Source organism: Callospermophilus lateralis, chromosome 19, assembly GCF_048772815.1.
Source record: "Callospermophilus lateralis isolate mCalLat2 chromosome 19, mCalLat2.hap1, whole genome shotgun sequence".
Taxonomy (NCBI): Eukaryota; Metazoa; Chordata; class Mammalia; order Rodentia; family Sciuridae; genus Callospermophilus; species Callospermophilus lateralis.
In genome coordinates this window covers 7,947,741-7,974,581 of record NC_135323.1, presented here as the reverse complement: position 1 = coordinate 7,974,581, position 26,841 = coordinate 7,947,741, and the positions used below count along the sequence as shown (strand labels likewise).

Sequence of the window (26,841 nt, the reverse complement as noted above, 5' to 3'; positions counted from 1 at the left end):
TCCGGTCGCTCTGTCTCCGCCACTTCCGGCTCCGCCCCCACGCGGGCCGCCGTTGTCGTCTGAGGTGCGGCGGAGCCATGGCGGCCGGGCTGGCCGGCGTGCTGCTGCTGCTGCTGCTGTTGCTTCTCGGGCTCGCGGCGCGCGGTCAGTGGTCCTCCGTCCCCGGCGGCCGCGCGCCCCGCCCCGCGCCCGCTCACTGCCTCCCTTCCCGCAGGGCCCGCGCCAGCGGCTGCGGCCAAGATGAAGGTGGTGGAGGAGCCCAACGCCTTCGGGTGAGCGCCCGGCGGGCGAGCGGGCGAGCGGTGCGGGCGTGCGGCGGGCGGCCCTGACCTGCTATCCCCCTAGGCTCAACAACCCGTTCCTGCCCCAGACCAACCGCCTGCAGCCCAAGCGGGAGCCGTCGCCGCTCTCTGGTGAGTGCAGGGCGACGGGCTGCCTCGGATGCAGGCTCTGCGTCCGCTGGTCCAGAGCGTTCTCTGCGGGGTTCGGTTCCCCGCTGGCCTCGTCCTTCCCCTCCCTTCCCTGGAGGTGGCGCTGTTAGCGCTTTGGTGTGTGTCTTTCCACAGGCGTCCCCGTGCCTTCATTCCGATAGTGCACGCGTACAAAACATTTAGTAAGGTTTTGCGATCTTTGCTCTTTTTAAAATCTTTTAACAGTAGTACTGTAGAAGTATTTGGCTGATGTGTCGTTGTCGCCGTCACTCACTGTATGTCTTCATGGTGATGGGTATAAGTTTTATTTTCACTTGCTGTTTGGGTAGTCTAAACTTGGTAGGCTTGCAGGAATTCAGGTGGTTTACATTTTTGGTCGTTAGAAATAGTCTCACGCAGAACTTCCTTGTAGTTCTCAGGACAGTGCTGCCAGTGACAGTGAGGACACCTCACTTGCCTTCTGTTCAACTCCACAAGGCCAAGCCTTCAAGCCAGTTGGGGACTGAAACCCTGGGCTGTTCTGATGGCCTCCCTGTACACTCCTCATACTTCTCCAGGAGTCTGCTGGGAGAAAACACAGAAACCCAAGGATTTTGTTGTTGAACAGCTGTGTGTGTCAGGACCTGTGCTGGGATAGCAGAAGTAAACAGCACATACCAGTGCTTGTTCTCATGGAGCTGGCCTTGCAAGTAGGGTGCAGGATGGGCAGTAGACAGGAAGTAAGAAATACTGTAGAGAATGGGCATGGAAAATGCCATGTGGGTGGGGAGCAGTGTCTTAATCAGTGTTTTCTTCAATGTGACCAAAATGCCCTACAAGAACAACTTAGAGTAGAGAAAACTTATTTGGGGGCTCATGGCTCCAGAGATCTCAGTCCATACATGGCTGACTCTAGCACTGTGGACCCTGGTGAGGTAGGACATAATGGGGGAAGTACCCAGTGGAAGAAAGCTGCTCAGCTAAGGTGAGGTCAGGAAGCAGAAGCAAGGTTGAAGAAAGATGCACCCTTCCAGGACATGCCCCCCAGGAGATTGAACTCAGGGCCTTGGGTGCTAGGCAAGAGCTACATTTGCTACTTTATTTTAACCACTTTTAAGTGAGCAGGTTCAGCAGCATTAGGTCCATCAGGTTGCTGTGTAGCCATAACCACCTCCATCTTCAGGACTTTCTTATACTCCCAGCCAGAAACTGCCCATCAAACACTAACTCCCCACCTAGCCCTGGCAGTCATTCTGCTGTCTCTGAATTTGATCACTGTAGGTACCTTGTGAGTGGTGGCATACCTGTAATTTGTGTCCTTTTGTGTCTGACATATTGCATTCAGCATCATGTTCTCAAGGTTTGTATTTTTAATTTTTCTTTCTTTCTTTCTTTCTTTTTTTTGATGCTGGGGAGAGAACCCAGGGCCTTACACATGCTAAACACATGCTCTACCACTGAATTACATCCCAAGCCCCTTTTTTATTTGTAGATGGAATCATATTGAGCTGACCAGGCTGGCCACAAACTTAGGTCCTGCTGCCTCAGTCTCCCTTATAATTGACATTAGAGGCATGTGTCACTGTGCACAACTTGGTTTGCAAATCTTTTCTCCTGTTCTGTGGATTACCTTATATTTGGTTGTGGGGTATTTTTATTTGTTTTGGTACTGAGGATGGAACCTAGAGACCTACTTATTCTAGCATAGAGCTCTATCACTGAGCTACAGCTCCAGCATGAATTGCTTTTTTTCTCTGCTGAGTCTTTTGCTGCCTTCTGCCTTTCTAACACGCCATTGTATATATAATTTTTCCCATGTTTCCAGTGGATGGCCTTTGGGGTTTGCGTGTAGACTGGTGCTTCAGGTTCTGCTGTAGTGGGGCTTGGTCTATGCAGCTGCCTAGGTGTGCTCCAGAAGATATTCTGAAGGCAAATTGCTGGCCCAAGAGTGCCTTCGTGGAGCTTTTGCTGTGGATACACTGCCCTCCACAGAAGCTGTGCCATGCCCATACCCTCTAAAAGAGAGTGGCAACACTGTGCTCCACCTATACAACTCCTGGCCACAGGTTTGCCAGACAGCAGCCAGAAGCACCATGGCTCTGTGTGCATGTGCAGACATGTGCGCACAGTCATTCCATTTTGTTCTACTTGAGTTTCCATTAATTTGGTGTTTTCTGGGAATTCTGTGTTAGGGACTGGGCCACTTCATTTGGATGTAAGTTACATAATTTTTCCTAGTTCAGCAATCTTTTCATTTTGTTATGTGGTGTCCTTTTTCCAGAATAGATTTTTCTGTCGCTGTGTAGTCAGATGTGTGCACTTTAATTTTTTCTTGCATTGACATTCCTTCAACATATGGCAGGTGTGTGTGTGTTTTAATTGTTTTCTCTTTGACTATAAACCTAGAGCCAGTGCATCGGCAACATGGCACCCCATATACCCCCTTATGACTGAGGGAGGCATTATCTTTTTTTTTTTTTTTTAATATTTATTTTAGTTATAGGCGGACACAATACCTTTATTTTATTTTTATGTGGTGCTGAGGATTGAACCCAGTGCCTCATGCATGCTAGGCAAGAGCTCTACCTCTGAACCACAACTTCAGCCCAAGGAAGGAGAGAATTAGGCTGAAACGGAAATACATGTGGTGGTCATTGCTGGTGGGCTTGGAGGTCTCAGAAGGAAAGCAGCAGGATATACTGAGGAGGAAGGGGACCCTACCAACTTTAGGAGCCTTGTGCCCCAGCTCAGCAACAAGATGGGCAGGGGCTGTTGAGGGGATGATCTGGAGCTGCTGGTGTGGAGAGGCAGATGGGGCACAGCAGATGTGCATGACACCAAGGAATTTGCCTTGGTTTGGTGTTGGTGGGCAGGAGTGGGGGCTGGGAAAGATTAGGTGTTGGCAGGGCCTGACCTTGGATCTGGGGAGGGGGCAAGGCAGAAGCAAGTGGCTGGGAGGATGGCTGAAGGAGCCTTAGAAGTGGGGCTTCTCACTAGGATGGGGTGCCCAAGGCTGGGGGCCAGGCCATGAGCTTGGTTTTGCTCAGGGTGGGGAATATTCACGAAGGAGTTGTGAGTGGGTCCAGTGGGCAGAGTTGTTCAGGAATCCTCGGTGGGTAGGTGGTGGATGTGGGGAAGTCCCAGCTATGGTTCTTGGAAGGGGGCTGTGAAGAGGAGGAGGAGATGGGTGCTCAGGTATGGGCAGCCAGGTGTCAGCCAGGCCTGGTGCACTCGGAGGCATCTTCAGACCGTTCATGCTGTGCACAAGTCAGTGCCCACTCCCCCGCAGCTCCACTGTCTGGACGAGCACCTTATGCTCTAGGTGCCGGGGATACTGCTGCTGTGGACATAGTGTGCTGCCATCCCAGCCTCTGCTTCCAGCCCCACTGCAGTGGATGTGCTGAATTCTGTGGTGACTGTTCAGCTTTCTGAAAGACTGCCAAACTTTTCAGCAGTTCCCACATGTAGCTCAGATGCCAGTTCCTCCACATGCTCACCAGCATTTGCTGCTAGCCATCCTAACCCCAAAGTAGTTTCCCATTGGGGTGGGTTTTTGGTACTGGGGATTGAACCCAGAGGTGCTCTACCACTGAGCTACATCTCCAGCTCCTTTTTTGAGCAAGGTCTTGCTAAGTTGTCAAGGTTGGCCTAGAACCTGGCTCCTCCTGCCTCAGCCTCCAGAGTGGGTGGTTAGAGGGGTGCACTGCTACCATGGTTGCACATCCGCCTGGGTTTTAGTGTTGAGCACATTCTCATGTGCCTGTGGGTAGTCTGTGTGGCTCTGTCAGAGAAGTGGCTCTCCAGTCCTTGCTGGTCTTTAAATTGGTGGTTTTATTGCTGTTATTCTTCATGTCAAGCTCTTATCAGGTGGTTTGCAGGTGTCCCCTCCCACTCCATGGCTGGTCCTTCACGTTTCCTCATACCCTTCCGGTTGGGGCTGGTCAGAGCCCAGAGCCTAGCATGTGCCTGGTGCACGTCCGGACAGGCCCCCGATGCCCGCTTCTTGGGTCTGTTGGCCTGACTCTGCTGCTGTTATCTGCTTTCAGTGCCATGTCCAGGAAGTCCCTGTCAAGCATCCCCATCTTCTTCCAGGAGCGTAGTTTTAACCTCGTGGATCCATCTAGAGCTAGTGTCTATAGATGTTGTGAAGGTCCACCGTCGTTCAGTCCATGGACATCTACCTTCCTAGTGTGCCTCAGAGGGCTTGTCCTTCCAGCTGAGTGGCCTTGGCCCCTTGTCAGACGATTTGGCTGTATGTCCAGGTCCCTTTCTGGGTTACCTGTTCCACACTGTCTCATATATGGTTTATATAAACTTATATATATATATATACACACACACATATATATACATATTTAGTTATACACAGACACAATCCTTATTTTGTTAACTTATTTTTATATGGTGCTGAGGATCAAACCCAGAGCCTCGCATGTGCTAGGTGAGTGCTCTGCCACTGAGCCATAGCCTCTCCACACTGTCTTGATGTCACTTAGGGGGAGGTCTTCCAACTTGGTTTTTCTTTCAAGAATTTTTTTTTTTTTTTTTAAGATTCTGTATGAATTTTGGAATGGATATTTCTGCAAAGAAGTCATTAGGATTTTGATAGGAATTACATTAAATCTATATTCAGTTTGAGTAGTGTCATTTTTATTTAAATTTTTTTTAGTTGTACCCAGACACAATACCTTTGTTTTACTTATTTTATGTGGTGCTGAGGATGGAACCCAGTGCCTTGCACGTGCTAGGTGAGTGCTCTACCATTGAGCCCCAACCCCAGTAGTGTCATTTTAGAAAATTAAATCAGGCCAGGTACAGTTTCTGAGGCAGGAGGATGGTGAGTTAAAAGTCAGCCCTCAGCAATTTAGCAAGACCCTGTCTCTCAATAAAGTATAAAAAAAGGTTTGGGCAGCTGGGGCTCAGCTCAGTGGTGGAGAGCTCACCTAGCATGCATGAGGCTCAGGGTTCCATCCTCAGCACCACATAAAAATAAAATGTGTCCACTTAAAACTAAAAAATAGCTCAGGAGTAGAGCACCAGTATTTTCCATGCATGTCTTTAGTTTCTTTTAGCAACATTTTGCAATTTTTGGTGTACTTTTCTTTCCCCCTCCCCTCCTGGAGGGGATTATTTCTGAATCCCTCCCCTGAATGCTTTGATGCTGTTATAAATGGACTTGGATGGCTCAGTGCAGCTTTGCTATGTCCACCAGCCCTGATCAGGCATGTATGTTTTGGTTGGGGTTTTTGTGCAGTACTGGGATTAAGCCCAGGCATGCTGCACCATCAAGCTGTATCCCCAGCCTCTTTTTATTTTGAGACAGGGCATCTCTAAATTGTGCAGCCTGGACTCAAACTTGCCTCCTCCTGACTCAGCCTGTGAGCAGCTGGGAATACAGATGCATACCATTAGGCTGGCCGGGCAAGTTTTGCTGGCACCTAAGGTTTCTTCCTGGAAGCTGTGGCATCTGCAAGCAGGAGACTTCACCCCCGTCCTCCCTCCACTCAGCTGCTCTGCTAAGGAGCACCATGGTAGGGCAGTGCTCAGAGCTCCTCATTCTGCTCCTGGTCTTAAGGAGCTTTCAGCCCTGATGTTAGCTGGGGTGTGTGTCCCCGTCTTTCTCAGGAAGTTCCTTCCATTACCCCTGTATTTTCAATTGGGAAAGCATATTCGATTTTGTTAAGTACTTTCACTGTATCAATTTAAGTCACGGTTTCCCTTCACTCTGTTAAATGTGGTATGTTACACTGATTTTCCCTGTGTTGAGGGGAAGGTGACTTCACAGTGTATAATCCTTTAACATACTGGATTCAGTTTGCCAGTGTCTTGTGTGGTGCTGAGGCATGACAAACCCAGCTGCACACGTGAGGCACATGCTCTACCACTGACTTACATAGTTTTGAGACAGGTGTTGCTGTCTTGTCCAGTTGGCCCCAGTCTCCTACCTTAGCCTCCCACATGGCTCAGACTACAGATGTGAGCCACTCTACCTGGCTGGTTTCCTAGGCCCCCCACACCCCCCAGGTTTTAGCATAAGCATACATTCAACATGTTGTTTTGCAGTTTGACATTTGGCATGATGTCTGCTCTGGCTGGAAATACAGGCCGTGCAGAGGGGTTAGGAAGTGTTTTAGAAGTCTGGTCACCTATCTCCTTACCAGCCAGGGTGTCCCCAGTGCAGTCCCCTGGGTTGGCGTATGTTGCTGCGTTACTGTATAGAGTATCCTTTCGCTCAATCCTGTTCTGTTTGTGCAGTTGGTAGCATAGCTCAACTTCCACTTCTGGTTTGAAGGATTTGAGGCTTCCCTTTGTTTCATTCTAGCTAAAGCTTTGTCAATTTTGTTGACTTTTTCCAAAAGAACTAACTTTTGGTTTATTTTTTGTATTTCACTTAGCTCTGCTTTGATCTTTATTATTTCCTTCCCTCTGCTCCCTGAGGATTTAATTTACTTTTCTTTTTCTAATTGCTCTAGGCATGTGAAGTCAGTATGAGGGGTTTTTGTTTTGTTTTTAGTACCAGGGATTGAACCCAGGGTGTGCTCAGCCACTGAGCCACATCCCCAGCCCTTTCCTATCTGTATTTAGAGAAAGGGTCTCACTGAGTTGCTAAGGCTGGCTTTGAACTTGCAATCCTCCTGCGCCGCTGGGATCATAGGCCTGTGCCAACATGCCTGGCTCACTTTGCTTTCTGGCCAAAGCTCTGCAGTTGTCTCTGTCTTACTACTTCTGCCGCATCCCATAGGTGCCTCCTGTAGGTTCTGGTATCTTTGTCTCATCTTCTGTGACCCACTGCATAAGAATGTGCCGACAGTTTTCAGTGGGGATAGCAAAGTGGTCGAGTGGGTGCCTAGCACATTCTCAGGCAAACCCAGCACTGCAGAGGAAGCAGTGTTGACTGTCCAGCCTTCTGCTTTTGGTTTCTAGTTGCAGTCCAAGTGGAATAGCGCTGGCTTTGTGGTGGGACATGCAGCTTGTTCTTGAAAAACTGTGTGCACACGGCTGAGGTCCACTGGTTCACAGTGTGGTTCACATCCCTTAGAAGTGGAATATTGCTGGGTGTTGTGCTACTTGCCTGTCATCCCTTGGAAGGCTGGGGAAGGAGGATTGCAAATTCAGGGCCAACCTCAACAACTGTCTCAAAATAAGCAAAAGGACTGGGTCTAGTTCACAGCTTCAAGGTCAGTGCCCAGTACCTCCCTGCAAGAAAAATAAAGGTAGAAGAATGGTGTCTCCAAGCCTGATGGTGGAACTCTGCCTCCCCATCGTCCCACCAGCCCCAGCGCCACAGCTTGGCGAGCTGACTCTGGGTCCACATGCAGGGTCGTTTAGCAGTTTCTGAGGTAGTCAGTGCAGCCACCCAGCTCCATGTCTTCCCCATCCCTGCACTTTCAATCTATTTGTCTTTGGAGCTAAAAAAGTCTCTTAAGGCATCAAAGCTCCAGAATATATGCTTGACGCCCGAGTCCAATCTTCAGCATCCCCACCAAAAGAAGGTGAGGACATTCCTAGATAAGCAGCACCCTGGGGTTTTGTTATTAGTTGACCCAGAAATGCCACGTGGAACCTGAAGGCTGAAGTCCTCCACTAGAAGTAGGTACACAGGCAAACAGGCCAGGCTGTCCTCTTTCTGTTTTGTATAATTAGAAAACAAATGCATAAAAACTAATTATATGTCTGTGAGCATAAGTTGAGACATGAGCTGTAACATAGGTGGCTGAGCCGGGCCTGATGGACCTGTGCAAGAGTAGCTCTTGTTTGTAAGTAAGGTTGAGTTGGTGCAAATTCAAGTCAGATTTATAGCATGTGTGGTGCACACGTATGATCCCAGTGACTTGGGAAACTGAGGCAAGAGGATTCTAAGTTTGAGGTTAGCCTCGGCAGCTTACAAAGACCCTGTGTCAAAATGAAAAATAAGTGCTGAGGACGTAGCTCAGTGATAGAGCACCTTTGGGTTTAATCCCCAGGACCAAAACAGTCGATGTGTTCTATGTAGCCTCCATGGTAGTGATAAAACGTGTCGCTATAGGCTAACACAGTGGTGCATACACACATCCCAGCTGCTCTGGAGGCTGAGGCAGGAGGACCACTGGAGCCCAGGAGTGGGAGATCCTGTCTGGCGGGAGAGGCCACTGCTGCAGCACCTAAGAAATGAAGGACAGAAAGCCAGCTGTGCACCTTAGTTGCTTTCTCCTTTTTGGCAGCAACTTCTCGCCAAGATACAGTTCCTTGTGCACAGAGGGAACCTAGGATGAAGGGGCACACACTACTACTTAGCCACACCCCAGCCTACTCCATTTTCTTCTGGTATAATTTTCTGTTAGGTGGTCGTTTTCCTGTTTCTTTGTATGCCTCGTGATTTCTGTTGTTGAAAATTGGTCCTTTGAGAAAGCTCTGCCCATCTCTGTGGACTGGTCCTCCTATCTTCCTGAGCCTGCACCAAGGCTTGTTTCCCAGTCCTACCTGGTATCTCTTTGGGCAGCCACGGACGTACGGTCCCTGCCAGTTGGGCACAGCACAGCCCTGCTGTCTCTACAGGGACGTGGACACCACAGATCCTGTGTGGTGGGCTTAATGGTGCTTTTTTGTTGGTGGCAACCTGGAGGCTGTCCCTGGCTCTATGGGGAAAGGAGATTGGTGCTTGCTGGTCCCCTTGCCTGTGTCCCCTGGCTTGGTGGGTGTTGGGTCTGTGCTGGACTCATGTAGCCCTCTCCTCCTCCAGGGCCTGCGCATCTCTTCAGACTCTCTGGCAAGTGCTTCAGCCTGGTGGAGTCCACGTGAGTACGGGCAGGCCTGCAGGGGGTGGGTGTTGCAGACCCGAGGATCCCGAACCCCCTCTGCCCCCAGGTACAAGTATGAATTCTGCCCATTCCACAACGTGACCCAGCATGAGCAGACCTTCCGCTGGAACGCCTACAGTGGGATCCTCGGGTGAGCAAGGTAGAAGATGGGGGGTGGGGCTCTGCCCTGCCCTGTCCCCACCCCTGCCTCACATGCTCCCTCCTCCCCAGTATCTGGCATGAGTGGGAGATCACCAACAACACCTTCACAGGCATGTGGATGCGGGACGGTGACTCCTGCCGCTCCCGGAGCCGGCAGAGCAAGGTGGGGCTTGAGCGGGTACCCGGGTAGAGGGCCTAGTCCTCCCTCAGCCACCCACTGAGGTTCCCTCCCCAGGTGGAGCTTACCTGTGGGAAGAGCAACCGACTGGCCCATGTGTCTGAGCCAAGCACCTGCGTCTATGCGTTGACCTTTGAGACCCCCCTTGTCTGCCACCCCCATTCTTTGTTAGGTAGGACTCAGGATGGGGGCTGGGCTGGGGCATGGGGACTCAGCTGAACCTGGCTTCTGTTGGGTTCTCAGTGTACCCGACCCTGCCAGAGGCCTTGCAGCGGCGGTGGGGACAGGCGGAGCAGGAACTAGCTGATGACCTGATCACCCCACAGGTGAGTGAGGCTCAGCGGGGCCCCCTGCTGGCCCCCAGTCGGTGCTCCATCTCTTTCCTCCACCTTCAGGGCTATGAGAAATCGCTGAGGGCACTTTTTGAGGATGCTGGCTACTTAAAGGGTCCAGGAGAAAAGGAACCCACCCAGCAAGAAGGAGGGACAACAGGCATGGAGTTTGAGACCCTGGACAACTGCAAGAAGGTAGAGAGAAAGGGCAGGGTTCCTAGTCTTGGTGTCTCCCACGGGGGTCTCACCTGTCACTGGAACTCTTGTTCCAGGCACACTCAGAACTGTCAAAGGAGATAAAGAGGCTTGCCAGTCTGCTGAGCCAGCACCACATCCCCCACACCAAGCCCACAGGTCAGCCAGGGCCAGGGCCCCCAGCCCGCCTCCGGTCTGCTGCCCATGGGGCAGGACCTCACCTCCTGCCTGGTGTCTTGCAGAAACCTCCCACTCTGAGCACCTGGGCCAGCACTCTCCCACAGACGGGGTCTCAGAGCAGCTGAGAGGTGATCCAGGACTGCGTGGGAACACCTCCTGACCTGGGCAGCCACGTGGGCAGGAGGAGACACTGCAGAGCCTCTGTGTCCTGCAGCAGGCAGGCAGAGCCCTGGAGCCCACCTATGCAGGGAAGATGAGGCTCCCCGGGGCCTATCCACCAGTCAGAGGCACCCATGAAGACCTGCTGGCCAGGCATTATGCTCAGAAACACAGACAAAATAAAGATTCAAAGTTTTAATTAATTCCCATACTGATAAAAAATAATTCCATGAGTTCTGTAAACCATTGCATATAGTGTAAAAAAATTTAAACAACTTTAAATGGTCCTCTACAAGTAAATGATCACACATTATAAATACGACCTTCTGGGTTAGGATAATCCGACTCAACACATTCAGCTAAGCACTGGACACACCACAGGGAGCATCCACCCCCCCCCCCATGGCTAGTCAGTCAGTGTGGGACGCTGATTGAACACTAGAGGGTGACAGACATCAGGAACACCAGCACCCCTAGCCCAGATCCCACCGCCATCACCTGCCCACGGGACCCTGAGCCTCCCCAACTGCTGTGCGCCCAGAACAGATCAGTGGGTAGCATCCTGGGATCCTGCACTGCTGACCCACTCCTGGGCAATTCTTGTTGCATACCTATTTCCAGTGCCCTCCTGATTCCAGAAGAGCCAGTGCACAGGCCAGCACCATTGCTGTCCTAGCTGTTGCCCTGTGGCCCCTCACCTCTGCCACCATCCCCACCTCAGAAGCAGCACTGGAGGCTCACGGGAACACTGGCCAAATTCCACAGAAAGAGCTGGCCGGAGTAGCTTATTACAGATAAACCATTAAAAACAGCTGAGTTTTAGGTCTATGATTTGAAAATGTTTAGGCTAGACACCATTAATAAATTTTGTCCTGTTATCTCCAAAAAGACCAAAGGCCCAAAATAGAAACAAGTGCATAAATATTAACAAAAATAAACAGCAAAAACAGTAGCACAAAATATATGTAATGTCTAGGTACTGAGCTAACAGGTCATCACTGATAAGAAACAGGAGCGCCACTAACCCACGTCCGTAGGTACCTCTGTAGTGGACTAGCTGCGGGATGTCACGGATTCACTTCCTTTGAAATGACACAATCTATCAGTTTGTCTTATATTAGAAATTGCTTTTAAGTAGTCTACTGTATTAAATATTAAATACATTCTAATTTGGTCACTGATAAAAATGTTTACCTAGTCACTTTGCACTTCAGAATATGCTACTTAAAGTCTTTGGCAAAGCCCTGGGAGGAGGCACCCAGCCCACAGTGCACCTGACAGATGTCCCTCTGCTCACCCAGGTGAGGTCGGCAGACTTCTCTTCTCTCCCCAGGCACCTCAGATTGGTCTTAGCAGCATTCTTGCCAGAGTCTGAAGCCAGGCTGCCTGGCACCACTGTGGCCCTAGGAGCTGATGAGCAGGGGCAGCATGGCAGAGCTGGGGCCCCGGGCCGCAGAGGCACCTTGCTGGTCACATGGATGAGCTCTAATCACAACTGACATACAACTCAATTGACTGTCACCAATGCCATCACCCTGGACACCATGCACTGCCACTGCAGTCTTTCGAGTCAGGTCAGCAGGAGTTGTGGGCAGTTGCAGTGTGGGAGGTGCAGGTTTCCCAATTCAAGAAGAACCAGGGTGCCCCAGACATCTGAGAAGCTCCACGGGAACACAGCTGTCTACAGCATGGATCTGAGAGTCCTAACATCCACCCCTTCTGGTGCACACTCCTGAGACCACACTGGCCCTCAGAGCCTCCAGGAGAAGACAAAAACCAAAGGAACCGATTCCTTCACTTGTGCAAGGCACAGGCACTTAAAGGGGCCCGAGTGCTTGGGTCTATTCTGTGCCAGAACAAAGCCAGCTACACATGCCCTGCACACTTTGGGAAAGAGCTCCTTAGGTAAAGTCGAGAACATCCAAATGCGCATCTCAATAATCACTCTGCTTATAAATACTATGTTTGCACTTGATTTGAAAATGTAAAATCCTAGGTTGGCATTACTACTAGATAAATGTTCATTTCATAGTTCAGAATATGAAATCTAATATATTCACCACACTATGAGTTGACGGCAACTGATGGGAAAGTTCAAGTTCACAGTACACATAAAGCTTCATGTTATCATATATTAAAAAACATGGACCTAGAAAGCAGCTTATAAGATTTAAAACTAAATTCCTCGGTTTACAAAGTGCTTTGAAGAGACCCCCCCCAGTGGCTTGGCCACTGCAGCATCAGGACCGTGGCACTGAACCTGCTCTGTTCACCAGGCCTCCACGGTGCTTACCACGGGGACAGGAAGTGGGTTCTGCGGTGCTTTAGGGTTTGGAGAATACCTTGAAGACGCCAGTGGGACGTGGTGGGTGATAAAAGTGCCACAAAGGCCACTGGTAGCAACAGGAATGGACTCACGTCCTGACTGTGGCACCAGACGTTGACTGTGGCACTCTGCAGTCTCTGCACCCATGCCCTGGAGGGAACGAGGCCCCACCTCTGGTCACCAGGGAAGGGGCTGACCCTCACAGCAGGGGCACTCAGGCGCACTGGCTGCACACGGCTCGCACAGGACACGGTGCTGGCAGGGCCGTAAGACGGTGCTAGGGGCCTGCTCCTGGCAGGCCACACACTGCTTGGCCTGGAGCTGGAGGATCACCTGTGGAGAAGGCACGGCTGGTTCAGCCTGAGGCCACCTGCCCAGTGGAGCCCAGTGGGCCCAGGGTCTTCCAGGCAGAGGGCAGCATCCCAGGAAGACACAGCAGCTGCAGCTTCAGGATCAGAGATGCCCAGAACATCAGGGCTGAGTGGACACCTGGCCAGGGGCCCGACAAAGGAGAGCCGCCAGCCGGTCCTGAGCCACTTACAGCTATAGGGGAGGGACTGGCTAGGACGACGACTGGGCCCAGGTGCAGCAGCTTGGTATTCAGTATGTGGGCCAAGCAGGACCCTTGACCAAGCGGGTGCAGCCAGACTGGTATAAGCTGTGGCCTTGGCTACGGTTGGAGGGTGAGGGGGAAGCAGGGCCACAGAACCTGCCAGAGGCTCCACAAGATGACCTGGTGTGAAAGGGGCTTCCAGCCACTCAGAATGGGTGAGTTTTGTGCTATGCCTAAAAGGTGGGGCCCAGGGACCTGGTGTGATCACTCCTAGGAAGGGCCCAGACAGAGTTCCCATTGCCCCCTGAGGTGGACAGGCCCACCTTCTCCAGGGAGGGCACAGCCTGCTTGCCAGCAGGAAGAAGCAAGGGAAGAGCAGGGGCCAGCCTGGTGGGAAAGGAGGTACGCAGGGCAGGGCAGGGCAGGGCGGGGCGGGGCGGGGTGGGGTGGGGTGGGGTGGGGCGGGGCAGGGGGGAGGAGCAGAAGTAGCACCAGACCCTCACCAGGCAGGCCCCCATCCCTCCAAGAACACAGCTCCTGGCACTGCCACACCCCAGCACTCACCCCATCAACAGCTTCCAAGTCCAGGCGCAGCTGGCTCTGCAGGGAGTGCAGCTTGGGCAGAGGGATGGCACCCATGTCACCACAGCCTCGCAGCCCAGGCAGTGAGGACAGGCCCAGGCCCTCGAGCTCTTCCTGCAGCCGCTGGACCTGGGCCTCCACCTCCTCCTTCCTCCGCAGGGCCAGCTGCCTGTCGCTGTCCGCCATGCGAGCCCGCTCCTGAGCTTCCCGAGCCTCTCGCTGCCACGCATCGCAGGCCTGAAACCCAAGGATGGGTGGAGGCAGCAGGGTGAGCTCTGCCCAGGTGCCCACTGCCTCGCCCACATGGCTGGACCCCGCCCAAGTGCCTACTGCCTCACCTGCTTCACCTGCTGCCATGACTCCTCCCACTGCCTGATCTTCCTCTTGGCCTCGTCCAGCTGCCGCCTGACCCGGGCCAGCTCCGCACTGTGTGGACTTGCACTTGAGGCAGGGACAGTGTTCAGGATGGGGGATGGACTGGGGGAGAAGCTGCCAGAGACAAAGTCCCAGATGCTCCCAGGAACACCATTCAGACCTGGTATGGAGACAATGGAGCTGTGCAGAGACCTGGGAGGTTCTGTGTGTGCTCCTGCCCTCACGGAGCCCAGTTCCAGGACTAGCTCCCCCAGAGGAGGTTCCACCAGCTCAGGACAGGTTCTGGAACTGGCACAGGCCACAGTGCTGGTCACACCAGGCCTTTCCAGCAGGCCTGCTTCCCAACCCCTTGGGGAGTCTTTTTGTGGAGCTAGGGGTTGAACCCAGGGCCTTAGCATGCTCAGCAAGAGCTCTGCCACTGAGGCACAGCCCCATCCCTCGGGAGATGAGACAGGAAAGGAACTTAGTTCAGGGCTCCTGTGGACAGCATATGGGGCAGCCATTCTCCAAGCACTCCATGTGTAGACCTGACCAAGGAGCTTCTGTTTTCCTGGGCACATATGCTACTCGTGTGGCATCAGAAAGGGGGACCAAGCCACTTAGACACCCACGCTCTACTTTGAGACCCAGAACAGGAGGATCCCCGAGTTTGAGGCCAGCCTGGACAACATGGCGAGACCTCATCTCAAACTGTGTTCTTTTAAAATGTGGCAGGTCCACAGGATATATCCCTCTTCATGGAGAGGTGAGGGGGTGCTGTTCCCAGGGCTGTTGTCAGGGATCCACCTCCTAGGGACTCAATCCCAGCTCTGCAGCAGACCCCCACCACCGGGGGCAGCAGGTCCCTCCTGAGTGAGCCCACCCACCGGCACACAGCCCACACAAGCAGCTACCAGCACACCACGCTGGTTTACTCTCCTGCATGGTGTGGGTCGAGTTTGGCACTGCCCGCTCCAGGCAGGTGGGGCTCCCTGTGGTCAAGAGTATCTGAGACATACTCCAAGCACCAGAGCCAGCGGGAGTGATGGTGGGGCAGGGGGCACTCACCTAAGGAGCCGTAGGATGAGGCTGCGGAGCCCAGCGCGGCCGGCTCTGACATGAGGGGCAGCGGCTGCTGGGGGGGCGTCATGGCCGAGGAGACAAGTGGCCCTGGCAGCGACTGGGAGAGTGAGCTGAGCGGGGAGGTGGACAGGGATGAGGATGACTGCAGGGATGGTGAGCGAGGCAGGGAGCCCGGGATGGTGACTGGCGCGGAGCCTGCCAGCGGCCTGGGACCTGACAAAGGAGGCCAAGTGAGCGCCAGGGAGGTGCTGCCCTGGCAGGAGGCTGTGACTGGGGCTGTGACTGTGGCAAACCCCACCCAGGCCCGCCAAGGGTCAGGAGGCCCCAAGCCAGGTGGACTCTGCAGGTGTGGCAAGGGCAGCTGCAGCTCAGTGTGCCCACCTGACAATCCAAGGTCACAGGGATCCTGCTCGTCCAGGTCTTTATCTAGAGATGCAATGTTGACGTCACTGAGACGCAGGTCTAAGGCAGAACCTGTGAGACCAGACCACGTCACTCACAGAACCTTTGGGCCAATGCAGGGATTCACCCTGCCTGGCCTGGAGCAAGACCCAGAGCCCAAGGGCTGCTGGGGGCTGGGCGCCAGTGGCCAGCAGGGCTCATGCTCTCCTCCAGAGCCCAGGCCCTCAGGATGAGGATGCTACAGCTCCCACACCCAGCTCCTGCCCTCCCGATCCTGCCTCAAATCAGACCAAATAAAGATTCAACTCTGAGAGAATCTCCAGGAGGGGAAACTTGAGGCTGATGGCTGCGTGGTGGCCAGGACCCTACACAGGACTGTGGCAGACCGGTGTCCTAGGGGCAGAAGCTGCCCTTGCCACCAACCCAGCGGGCAGGGGCAAGGTTGTTAGCTGTCTTCTGATGCTCCAAGGCCTGCCTGTTAATGGAACAGAGGCACCAACACTAGCAGGGTGCCTGGCCCTCTCCTGCAGGACGGAGTGCCCTGATGCAGGACCGCTGACCCCAGAAACAGCCTGCCCTATGCCAGGGCTCAGCCCCCTCCCTCCCTGCCTCCAGGGCTGTAGCCTCCTCCAAAGTCCAGCAGCTGCCTCAGTGGCTGGATCAGGTCACTGGCTGGGGGACCACATCTGACTCCCAAGACTGCAGCACATGCAGCACAAGTGGGTACATCTGGAGGGCTGGCCCTGGGGTCTGACAGCCTTTGCTGCCACCAGAGGGGGCCGCTAGGATACGCCCACAGAGCAGCATCACTGTCCCAGCAGTCACAGCCAAGTCCGCAGAAGAGTTCTGCAGGGAACAGGGCACACAGTGGTCTCGTGGGCACCTTCCTCCTGGCTTATTCTGGGGTCCTATGGGGCCTCAGCTGTGTGGCCCAACCTGTACCCCTGTTGGCTGCAGGACCCCTCAGTCCCCACTAACACCAAATCCCACTTTGCAGCCACAAGCCACCCCTAACTGCCTGCCCTGAAGGGCCCCCAACCCTCCTCTCCATAGTGAGGTGACAACCTGCGGACCCTCATCACACCTGCCTGTGGGCACCACCAGGGCAACACACAGCTCATGGAGTCATCGCCTCAGCCCACCCCTCCAGCGGCCTGGTGCAGGTGTCATCAAGTCCCCTGGGCATGTCCAACAGTGACATCACACATTATACCCAGAGTAAACAGTGCCTGGTAGAGGACTAGAGGCGGCTACCAACCAACCACAACCCCAGGTCCCAACCCAAATGGGCCTGGATCCAACACAGAGCTGGATGAGTCCAAGTGTGGCCAGGATTCCTGGGGAGGCGTGTCCATTCAGAAGGGCCAGCAGATGCCTATTCTATGCACAGGGTCATCCCAAGAACCATGGGGGAGGTGAGCCCAAAGCAAGGCTGGGAATGGAGTCACATGGAGGACGGACGACCCACACAGGGACAGAATACCCACAGCATAAGAGATGCCATCCCACCACGAGCAGGTGCTGCTGGAGTCCCAGCTGCACCCAAGACTGGGCATGGGCTCGGGGCAGGGAGACTTGGGGTCCATCCCTGAGGCAGCTCACTGTCCCTCTGTCATGCTGGTATCCACTTCTCATCCCTCGGCACAGTGGGCACAGGTCAGCCCCCATGAGGCCCACATGAGCCAGCCACAGAGCACCCCTCACTTGATTGACATGAGCCAGCCACAAAGCACCCCTCACTTGATGCCTGGCGCCCAGGAGCCCCACAAAGAGGTGGCCAAACACTGCCAAATCCAAGCAGCACACAGACTTTATGCCTCGACACTGGCCTGTGGCTGCATGAGGCCTGTGGTGGACCCAGCATGGCCAGAAGTTCCCTCCTGTGTTTGTGAACCTGTCCCTACATCCAAAAGCAGAGCTCAGGGCTTGGCTCACACGCAGCCATGCTGCAAGAAACTGTTCCCTTGGATTCTGCTTTGAGAACTGTCAGGGCACCGAGGCAAAGCTCAGTCACCTGGGAGAAAACTGTCCTCACCACCCTACCACAATGCCAATGAGCCAGAACTATGGTGATCAGGGACCTCATCTCTCAGGGAGGCCTTGTGAGTGGAGGCAGAGGCTGGCCTGCAGCCAAGACCCGGCCACTCCCATGGGAGGGCCACTGGCAGGACAGGTCCAGGACTCCGAATGTCTCATCCAGAGATGGAGGGGCAAGATGCAGGAGGGGCAATGCAGCCCGGGCTTCCATCTTGCTGCCCTGAGGGCCACAGCAGAGGATAGGCATGTTGAGACAGCCCGCCTGCAGAGGCTACAGTAGACCTAGTGCAGAGGCCAGAGTAGGGCATGGAGGGCACTGGCCAGGGGCAGCTCCAGGGCACCACACATCTCCCTGATCAACAGGTCTGTTGCCTCCTGGATGTTTCCCTATGGTGGACACACCTCTGAGCTTCTGTGTTTCTGGGGTCCTTCTGCTCTACAGGGAAAAAGGGCTATTGGTGTTCCGGCCTCAGGTGAGCAGAGGGCTCCCAGCCACAGGAACATGACCTCCCACAGTCCAGAGGCTGCCAGTCCAAAGTCAAGGTATGGGCGAAGTCTGGGGGTAGGGCTCCTCCTACCTCTTCAGCTCCTGAGGGCTCAGGTAGTCCTGGGCTTATGGCCCCAGAGCTCCAGTCTCTGCTCCACCCCCAGCCTCTCCTGAATGTCTGCACCCACATATCCTCTAAGGATGCTAGTGACCATGTCAGGGTCCCCTCTAGTCCCTTTTCTTGAACTCTGACATCTGCAAAATCCCATTTCTAAATTATGCCACACTCACAGGCACTGGGGCTTAGGACTGGCCATGTCTTTTGGGGGGTCACAACCCAACCTTTACTTGGTGACACTACTCAACTATGTTCTCCTTCACAGACCCCAGCCCAAGTGTCCCAATGCTCCCTCCACCCACGGATCTCCCTGTGTCCCATGCTGTGAGCTCACACCAGGACCAGCTGAACCTCACAGACCCTTCTGCGCTTCCTCGACCAGGCCATCCCAGTCTTCCCTGAGCCTCTCTGTTCATTTCTGCCCCCCAACTGCTCCCCGCCCTGCAGCCATGTGCAGTGGCCCCTTTACACTGCCACCAGGGCCTAATCCTCCTGCCCACCTCTGGCAAGAGCAACCCCCTCTGCAGAGCTTCCTCACCCCCAGGGCCCACCTCCACATTTCCACCCTCTCCTGCAGCCTGGTCCACACCCAACACAGTAGCTTCTCTAGCCCTAACCCCCAGCGCCCTGGACAGTCCCCAGCATGGGTGGGGGCTCCTACCAGGTAAGGCCTGGGGGCTCTGCAGCACCTCTGCTGTGACTCCTCAGGGGTCTCCAGAGAGCGGGTGCACTGCAGGTCCTAAGGGCTATACCAGCCCAGCCCTGTGGGAATCCTGAGGCACTCCTCCCTCCACTCAAACCACCCAGGCCAGACCACATGGCCAGCTCTGCAGCTGCCCTGAGCCTGCGGGTACAGGGTGACTTGACTTGTTTTTGGTACTGGGGACCAAACCCTGGAGCACTTTACCACTGAACTACATTCTATCCCTTCTTACTTCGAGACACGGTCTTGCCCAGGCTGGCCTCAAACTCGGGATCCTTCTAGATCAGTCTCCTAAGTGGGATCACAGGCGTGCACGACCATGCCCAGCTCTGGGATGACCTTTCTGTGGTGAAACCCATCACATCCCAGAGTCCCAATTTTCTAGAAAGAACAGAGCCTGAGCCTAAGCCCCTTAGTGTGCTGGTCCAGGCATTCCGTGACCCTCCCTTGATTTTCCACCCTGCTCCCTGTTGAGGGCAGCACCAAACTCAGCTTTACTTAGGAAGAACAACCCCCTAGTCCTAGATCTACTCAGCATCCAAAACTGCATGGGATGCCCTTGCTTCCATTTCTGCATGTAGCCTACAACAGCACTGCTGGAGTGGGCAGGCCGAGGACAAGTGCCCGATCCTTCACAGAGCACACCTGCCTGCCCCCACCTCTCATACCCCAGATGCTGGTAGCCTGGTGCTAGCTTCTGCACCTTAAATCTTGGGATGAGGTGAAGGAGGTCCTGTTGCCCACCCCCATGCTTTACACACCCCCACCCCACCCCCACAGAACTCCAGAAACTTTGATGAACTAAGGCACAAAGGAATGGATGGGGGCTTTGTTCCCCATGAATGATTGAATTGGCCAGGTCCCTCCATGACTCAGCAGGAGGGTGCTGGGCCCCCAGGGAGAGGCGGCTGAGCTCTCAGCAGGTAACACAAGAGCCAAACTGGGACAGCCCTCAGCTGCAGTCTAGCTTAGGGAAAGGGTCAGCAGTGGACCGGATGGAACCCCGGGGACCTGTTCAATCCATGGCCTCCACTGCTCCTTGGAAACTGCTCAGAGCAGCTTGGAGGACACTACCTGGCTAGCGTCCTCAGCAGTCCCACTCCTGCCTTGCCTCTGCTCCAAGGTCAGACCCACATGGAACATTCTTAAGGACCCACTTTTAAAGACACTGGAACTCCTGGTGAACCTGATGGCAGAAGCCCTGTGAAGCCTGTGTGAGCCATCTGACCTAGAACCAACCTGTTAAACCGCCAGGAGCCGCCTGGGTGCAAGGAGACGTCAACAGAAAGCTGCTGAGTAATGGCTCTGGCACCGGCTGTTCCAGAGATGACACAGCATTCACAAGGCATTGCGGGGGGGGGGGGGGGGGCCAGGGGCAGGGACAACAGGGACGAGCCACTTAGACCACGCAGTGCTCCTCCGAAGCTCCAGGTTGCTCCCAGCACCATCCTGGTTAAGCGCAGGCGGCAGGCATTTCCGACTAAGGGATGAAGGAGCCCCAGGCAAGCGCTCACCTGCAGCAGGTCAGGCACGCCTGGGAGAAGGGGTGCAGGCTGGTCCCGGGAGGGCGGTAGGGCCCCGGGGGCGCGGCCCCTACAGAAGCATCCCAGCAGAGACAGGCTTCAGAAGTGGAGACACGTGCGTGTACCTCGTCGCGCAGCCCCAGGGAAACCTGACCCTGACCTCGCGGCTCACTCCTGGTCCAGGGACGTGGACCCTACGAGGTGCACCAGGGTGGGGATGCGCACCTGAGAGATACGTCCGTGGAGAAGGGGGCGCACCTGGGAAGGAAAGCGCATCCCGGGAGGAGGAAACGCGCGCGGGGGGGGGATGGTGGCCGGGGAGAGGGACGGGCACGCGGTGGCGAAGGGGGGGACGCGCACCTGGGGAGACGAGGAGCAGCAGCCTGACCGTGCGAAGACGACGGGCACCCGAGGTCCGCCGCCGATGCTGACTCACCGTCCGCGGTCGCCCCGCGCCGCCGCCGCCGCCGCCGCCGCCGCCCATTCAAACCCGGCCCGCGCCCCGCCCCGCGCCCACGTGACGGCCCCGCCCCCACGGCGACCCCGTGCCCACGTGACGGCCCGCCCCCGCTCGCTCCGCAGCACCTGGCGGGGCGCGCCCCGTTCTGCGGAGGCCACTGCGGCCTGGGAGCCCAGCGCCTGCCCCGGGGTACACCTGGCCCGCGGGAACCCCACGGGCCGCCCGCCCTTGCTCCTCGCTCCCGGTGCACTGCCTGCGCTCCGCGGGTTTGATCCGAGGCCTATTCATGCAGAGAGTGAAATCTACCCGGCGGCAGGGCCAGCGCCAGACCCCAAACAAGCCATATGGAAGCAGCAGTCACTCCATAGCTCCTCGTTCCTTTCACCTTTCCTTAATGCGCCACGTGCTTTGAATGAAACCGCCACGGGAAAAAGCCACCCAGCCCACGCTCTCGGTCCCCAAACCCTCGAGAGCAGCGACCGGTACCACCGAGCACAGGAAGGGTCTCAGGCAGCAGGGCTGCACGTTTTGGGCAGGGGGAGCCCTGAGCCCCGGGAAGTGGGTCCTCGGCAGCCTCTCCTGGGCCAAGGCAGCTGAGGATTGGCTACCTTCCAAGACTAGCTCTTGTCAAGATGCAGCAGCACTGAGACCTGGGGTGGTGGTCAGAGGAACAGTGGAGGAGGCACTGGGGAGTAAAAGCTCACTGTAGAGCAAGCACCAAAACGGCGCCAGAGTCAAGATGGGCGTTGAGGAAATACTATCTGCCTCCTTACCTGTGGGTGGTGATTCAGAGACCCTGTGCCAACCTGAGGCCTGTAGTGGGGTGACGAGGTGGAGCAGACTGAGGCTGAACCCAATGACCAGAAACACACACCTGCCAATCCAAAGTGCTCAGTAGGGCCACCTCTCTGCCCCTTGAAAGTACATACATGGCCACTGGTGCCATTTTTCACTCAGGTGATCAGCCTCATATGTGGCCTCCATCATCTGGGAGGGAGGATTTAATTTTTCCAAATATTTGCTGTTTTGGTCAAATTTTACCATTACTCCTTTTACACTGGGGATCATAGACTTTATTTTTAAAATGGAATTTTAAAATATCTATTTTAAAAATCCCTGAAACATGCCACTTATGCCAATAGATTTTTGGCTCATTTTTAAGTGGGGGAAAAGAACCCCCACATGCATGTGCCCCGCATCCTCTTCTAGACAAAAAAATCTAATTTCCTTGACCTGACTGCCCACACTGAACAACCCACTGTCTCAGGAGTCTCAGGAGTGTGGAGCAGGAACACTCATTGCAGACTGCTCCTCTTGAACTACTTGGCTCCCGCGAAGGGGAAAGGCTGTGTCAGGAGCCAGAGCCTCCTGGGACCTCAGCCTGTGTTGTGTTCTGTCATCTTGCAGATTTTGACCTCCTGCCTCATGGCTGACCTCCCAACTTCTGATGGGGACATGTACAGTGAGGGTGCAGCTCAGGGAAGCCCCGGGTCATGTACCATGGCAACTCCATATGAACCATGATGTGAGCATCTTCATGGTTCAAGAGCAACATGTTTGACCCCAAGATGGGGGTCAAAAGCAAACACAGATGGGTTTGCTTCTGCTCAGAAGAAAACACTCGGCTGCCACCAGAGGTAACACGGCTCTAAGGAATGCCCGCTGACTGGAGCTTACTGTTGCATGGAGGGCCCAGGAGTACAGGGTTCCACACCCCTGGTCTGACCAGCGGGGGCAGAAGCCATTCCTGGCCTTGGAGCTGTACAACCACAGGGCACTGGGCCAGCCTGCTGGGGCCCTCACAGAAGGCAACATTGTGGCAGGCCCTCCCAGAACCACTCCAGAGCATGCCACCTGCTGAGGATGCTGGGCTTGGGAGCCTCTGCCCCCTGACCAGACTCAGCAGCAGGGGCTGCTGCAGGGGCTTCATGGGGCTGGGATGAGTCCTGAATTCCAGAAGGTTCTCCAGCAGATGAAGCCAACCCACAACAGAGTCCACATAGGATTACCAGGATTGCTGGGATGATGTGCTGGCCACAGGACGTCCTGGTGACATGGAAAAGGGACCCTTGGAAGGGCCAGACCCTACCCCCAAGTGAATGCAGGGTGGGAAGGCCCAGCCTCTGTGAGGCAGTGCAGGTTCCAAGAAACTGAGGTGCCCAGCAGAGCTGCGTGGGCCCGAGGACGGGGGGCTTAGCAGGACACTTGCCAGCAGGCTTCCCCTGTGGGCACCATGTAAGGCAGGATCGTCTCCACTGTGCCTCTGGGGTCCACGGTCTGTGACCCGAGTGGCAGTTGGAAGGTTCCCTCTTGGCTGCCATGGGGGTATCATCTCTGATCTTCCCACCAAATGAAGCCACAGCGGGGCTGGTGTTTACGGGGGTGGTAACTGAAAACACTTTGGCCGTAGTGACTGCTATCCCTCTGGGTAAGACACATCTCAGGGCAGGCCACCTGGCCAGCCTATGAATCTACGTGGGACCTCAACACAGGCACACAACTGGTCCAGCTCTGCTTCCCCAGCGGGTCTGTGCTCAAGGGTTGGTGTCCTCCCAGTGCCAAGCCTTCCTCCCTCCGAGCCTGATAGGAAAGGAGAGTCTGGCACGCTCCAGATCCCCCACCATGGCTTGGGCTGGGCCTGTGCCAGAGCCAACCAGGGACAGAGGACTCAGATCACCACAATCACCATCCTTCCCTCTGTCCCTCACTGTTGGGACAAAGACACAGGTTGGGGCCAGCTGGGCACTGGACATCATGAGAAGCAGGGACTCAGAGCATCCCAGTGTCACTCTCCATTGATGCACCACGGTCCATTCAACCAGCCCTGGCCCCGACCCTGGGCAACAGCTCACCCTCTGGCTCTGCACCCTGTGCCGGGCTCTGGGCTCCGGTTGGGCCTCTGACATTCACCCATTCACTTCCACCACATCAGCCATCAGTCCCCAGACCCCAGTGCTTCAGTTGGCCATGACCTCCCCCAAGCTGGGGCTGAGGCACTGGGAGCTTGTGCGCTGGCTGCAGACCTTGTCCTGGCTCCCCTCCCTACTACTGGCACTGCCCGCCTCAGCTGCCCTCCTAGCCACATGCCAGTGCTCATTTCTCTGCAGTCTGCAGCAGCCCAGGGCTGGAAGGCACCGTCTGCTCTGACCCTTTGGTGGCCACTGGGGCTGAGGCGATGGGCTCCTCCCACGCCCACAGCACCTCACCCTCAGGGAGCTGGGGGCCCAGAGCTGGGGACTGAGCACATGTGGCCTCTACAGAGAGGCTTCCTGGCCTGTGGACGAGGTGCTGGGCAAGGGGCCTCGAGAGAAGAGCGAAGGTCTGCACTTACCTAGGACTGCCTCCACGGTGCTGCCGGCGGGGTCCGGCGGGAGGGCGCGGGCAGGGAGGGCGGGCACAGCAGTGGGGGAAGAGCTACCTGAGCCAGCGCTGGAGGCCAGGCTGGACGCCACACTGGAGCTTATGCTGGGGGCCAGCGGGTGAACCACTGCAAACACAGCGAGGTGGTTCTGTTCAAAAACACACAAACAACATGAGCAGGAGCCGCACGTGACATCAGACAGCTGCGGTGCACTCCTCTTGCCAGAGTGAGAAGTGAGGGGTGGGCTCTTCCAGCTGTGCACTGTGCACCCCAGTGTGCCCCACAGGCAGCAAACACACCCAGAGCATGTCTGCTGACTCCTCTGCAGGAAATGATGCTCAAAAGAAGCCTGCAGGTGGGCCTAGCTCCAGCAGGTGCAGAAGCAGTGGAGGCCAGGCTGGGGGGCCGCCCCTCCCCACTCTCATGGCAAAGGCCTGCGTGCATACAGGATAATGCCTCAGGATGTAACTAGAGAGCCATGTGCATCATCCTGTGATCTCTTCCCCTGAGAAAGGGAGACCCAGCCAAGCCACAGCCATTAGAAGGGTAGAAGGTAAAAAGCACACCACCAGGCACCTGGCCACATGGAGAACACTCCACATAAGACAAGACTCCATGATGAGGACCAAGCAGAGTGCAAGGCTGTGTCCACCATAGTGGCCACAGACCCCGGCCATGTCAGGGCCAGTCACACCAACCCTCTGCAGTTAGAACCCAATGCAGCCTGGACTTTGCTTCAAAATAGCAGGAAAAGTTACCAGGTGGTGGTGCAACAGCTCAGATCACAGGGGGTTTTATTGGCTAAAATAAGCCTGCTAGGTGCAGTGGCCAGCTGTAATCCCAGTGACTTGGGAAGCTGAGGCAGGAGAATCACAAGTTCAAGGCCAGCCTCAGCAACTTAGCGGGACCTGGTCTTGAAATTACAAAATAATAATAAAAAGCTGGGGATGTGGCTTCGTGGTTATGCACAACTGGGTTCAATCCCTTGTTATGTAAGAAAGAGAGAAAAGTAAAAGAAAAACCACAAAGGCTGGGGGTAGCTGCACGGTAGAACACTTGCCCCACTTGAGGGACCCAAGAGGCCCATGGTGCTGAGCCTGCTGGGAGCAGGGAAGCACCTGCTGACTCCAAGCCCTGCAAGATGCCAGGAGACCGCCCCACCCACAAGAACACCCACACCTGTCCTCTTCCCAAAGCAGCAGTGTCAAGGGCAGGGTCCCCTCAACGGGACTCAACAGAAGGCTGGGGCCAGGGAGTAGCTGCCAAGGGATCCCTCCTCCTCACATGGGCTTTATCTGCTGGTTTTTTTGTTTGTTTTTTTGTGGTGCAATACACACAGTGCAAGATCTGCCACCCTGACTATTCCACATGCACCCTGTGGTGGTGTCACTGCACTGCTGAGCACCCTGCACACCCCCACCCAGCTGCAGCTCGCCCCCGAAACCCTGACTGGGGTTTCCATGGCCCACCTCCTCTCTTCTTCCTGTCCCCAGGGCACAGCTGCCCGCAGACCTCAGGTTCCAAGGCTGACTTATTTCACTCAGCATGATGTCCTTCTGAGACTGAGGTGTCCACCCAAATTCCCTGTGGACACCCCCAAGGCAATTACTAGCCTGTGAAGAGTAGCTAGGTGAGATGAGGGTATGGGGTGCCCCTGCACAACTGTCCTATGAGAGAGGCAGGGCCTCAGGATGCACACACAATGGAGACGGGATCTTGGACTTCAGAGCAGTAAGGAAATTAACATCTGTCATCTAAAGCAACCTGTGTGGGCTGGGGATGTGGCTCAAGCGGTAGTGCACTCGCCTGGCATGCGTGCGGCCCGGGTTCGATCCTCAGCACCACATACAAGCAAAGATGTTGTGTCCACCAATAACTAAAAAATAAATATTAAAAATTCTTTCTCTAAAAAAATTTTTTCTCCTAAAATAAACATAAAAAAATAAAGCAACCTGTGTGTTGTATTTTGTTATGACAGGCCAAACTAATTCTGTCTCTCAACTTCATCCATATTTCCTTCTTTTTGAAGGCTGAGTAATATTTCACGTATGGACAGACCACATTTTACTCATCCACCAGCAGGTCCTGGAGTCATCTCCACATCTTGGTCCATGTGGACAGTGCTGCTGAGGATGTGGGTGTGGATGCCATGCCAGCCCTGCTCTTGCTCTTCTGGGTACATGCTCATGGGGAACTGCAGCTCGTGCATCTCCACCTTTAATATCTGAGGACCCTGTGCCATTTCCCAGTGGCTGCACCATCGCACACCCCCAGTCCCCCCGAGTCCCTGACCCCACGAGGCTGAGCACCTTGCCACATGCTTCCAGGCCAGTGTCTTTCCTGGGGAAACATCTGCTCAGGTCCTTGGCTGACATGTTACTCAGGCTGTTGTTTCTGTTGCTGTGAAGCTGCTTCCTGTGGCCCTTATCCAGTCCACATCTGGGGATGTGCCCTGCCCC

At 55.1% G+C, this 26,841-nt stretch overlaps 2 protein-coding genes across 6 annotated transcripts in view; one reads left to right on the top strand and one right to left on the bottom strand.

The window, feature by feature from the left end:
• The first annotated feature begins 43 nt into the window (after window positions 1–43).
• Gnptg (N-acetylglucosamine-1-phosphate transferase subunit gamma) lies at window positions 44–10,596 on the top strand. The gene is made up of 11 exons (XM_076840484.2): window positions 44–144; window positions 215–272; window positions 346–413; window positions 9,130–9,184; window positions 9,255–9,338; window positions 9,419–9,512; window positions 9,585–9,699; window positions 9,771–9,853; window positions 9,923–10,054; window positions 10,132–10,213; window positions 10,297–10,596. Exons 1-11 carry the CDS (start codon window positions 78–80, stop codon window positions 10,392–10,394), a joined length of 936 nt encoding a protein of 311 aa, XP_076696599.1. The 5' UTR covers window positions 44–77; the 3' UTR covers window positions 10,395–10,596.
• The window catches only part of Unkl (unk like zinc finger), a 41,147-nt gene continuing 22,877 nt past the window's right edge, over window positions 8,572–26,841 (bottom strand). For 4 of the 5 annotated variants that reach the window (XM_076840486.2, XM_077106050.1, XM_077106052.1 and 1 more), the window contains 6 exons: window positions 24,353–24,530; window positions 15,673–15,765; window positions 15,277–15,504; window positions 14,193–14,389; window positions 13,837–14,091; window positions 8,572–13,052 (listed from right to left, as the gene is read on the bottom strand). In XM_076840486.2, the coding sequence (XP_076696601.1) occupies window positions 12,897–13,052; window positions 13,837–14,091; window positions 14,193–14,389; window positions 15,277–15,504; window positions 15,673–15,765; window positions 24,353–24,530 (1,107 nt within the window). In that variant the 3' untranslated portion in view covers window positions 8,572–12,896. Of the gene's footprint in view, window positions 13,053–13,836; window positions 14,092–14,192; window positions 14,390–15,276; window positions 15,505–15,672; window positions 15,766–20,921; window positions 21,008–24,352; window positions 24,531–26,841 lie in introns of those variants that run through there. The other variant, XM_076840485.2, reaches the window with a different exon arrangement.

Coding starts and splice junctions, on each gene's coding strand:
- Gnptg (XM_076840484.2), top strand. CDS start 78: ATGGCGGCCGGGCTGGCCGGCGTGCTGCTGCTGCTGCTGCTGTTGCTT. Junction 273..345: donor GAGGAGCCCAACGCCTTCGG/GTGAGCGCCCGG, acceptor CTATCCCCCTAG/GCTCAACAACCCGTTCCTGC. Junction 10,214..10,296: donor CCCCCACACCAAGCCCACAG/GTCAGCCAGGGC, acceptor GGTGTCTTGCAG/AAACCTCCCACTCTGAGCAC.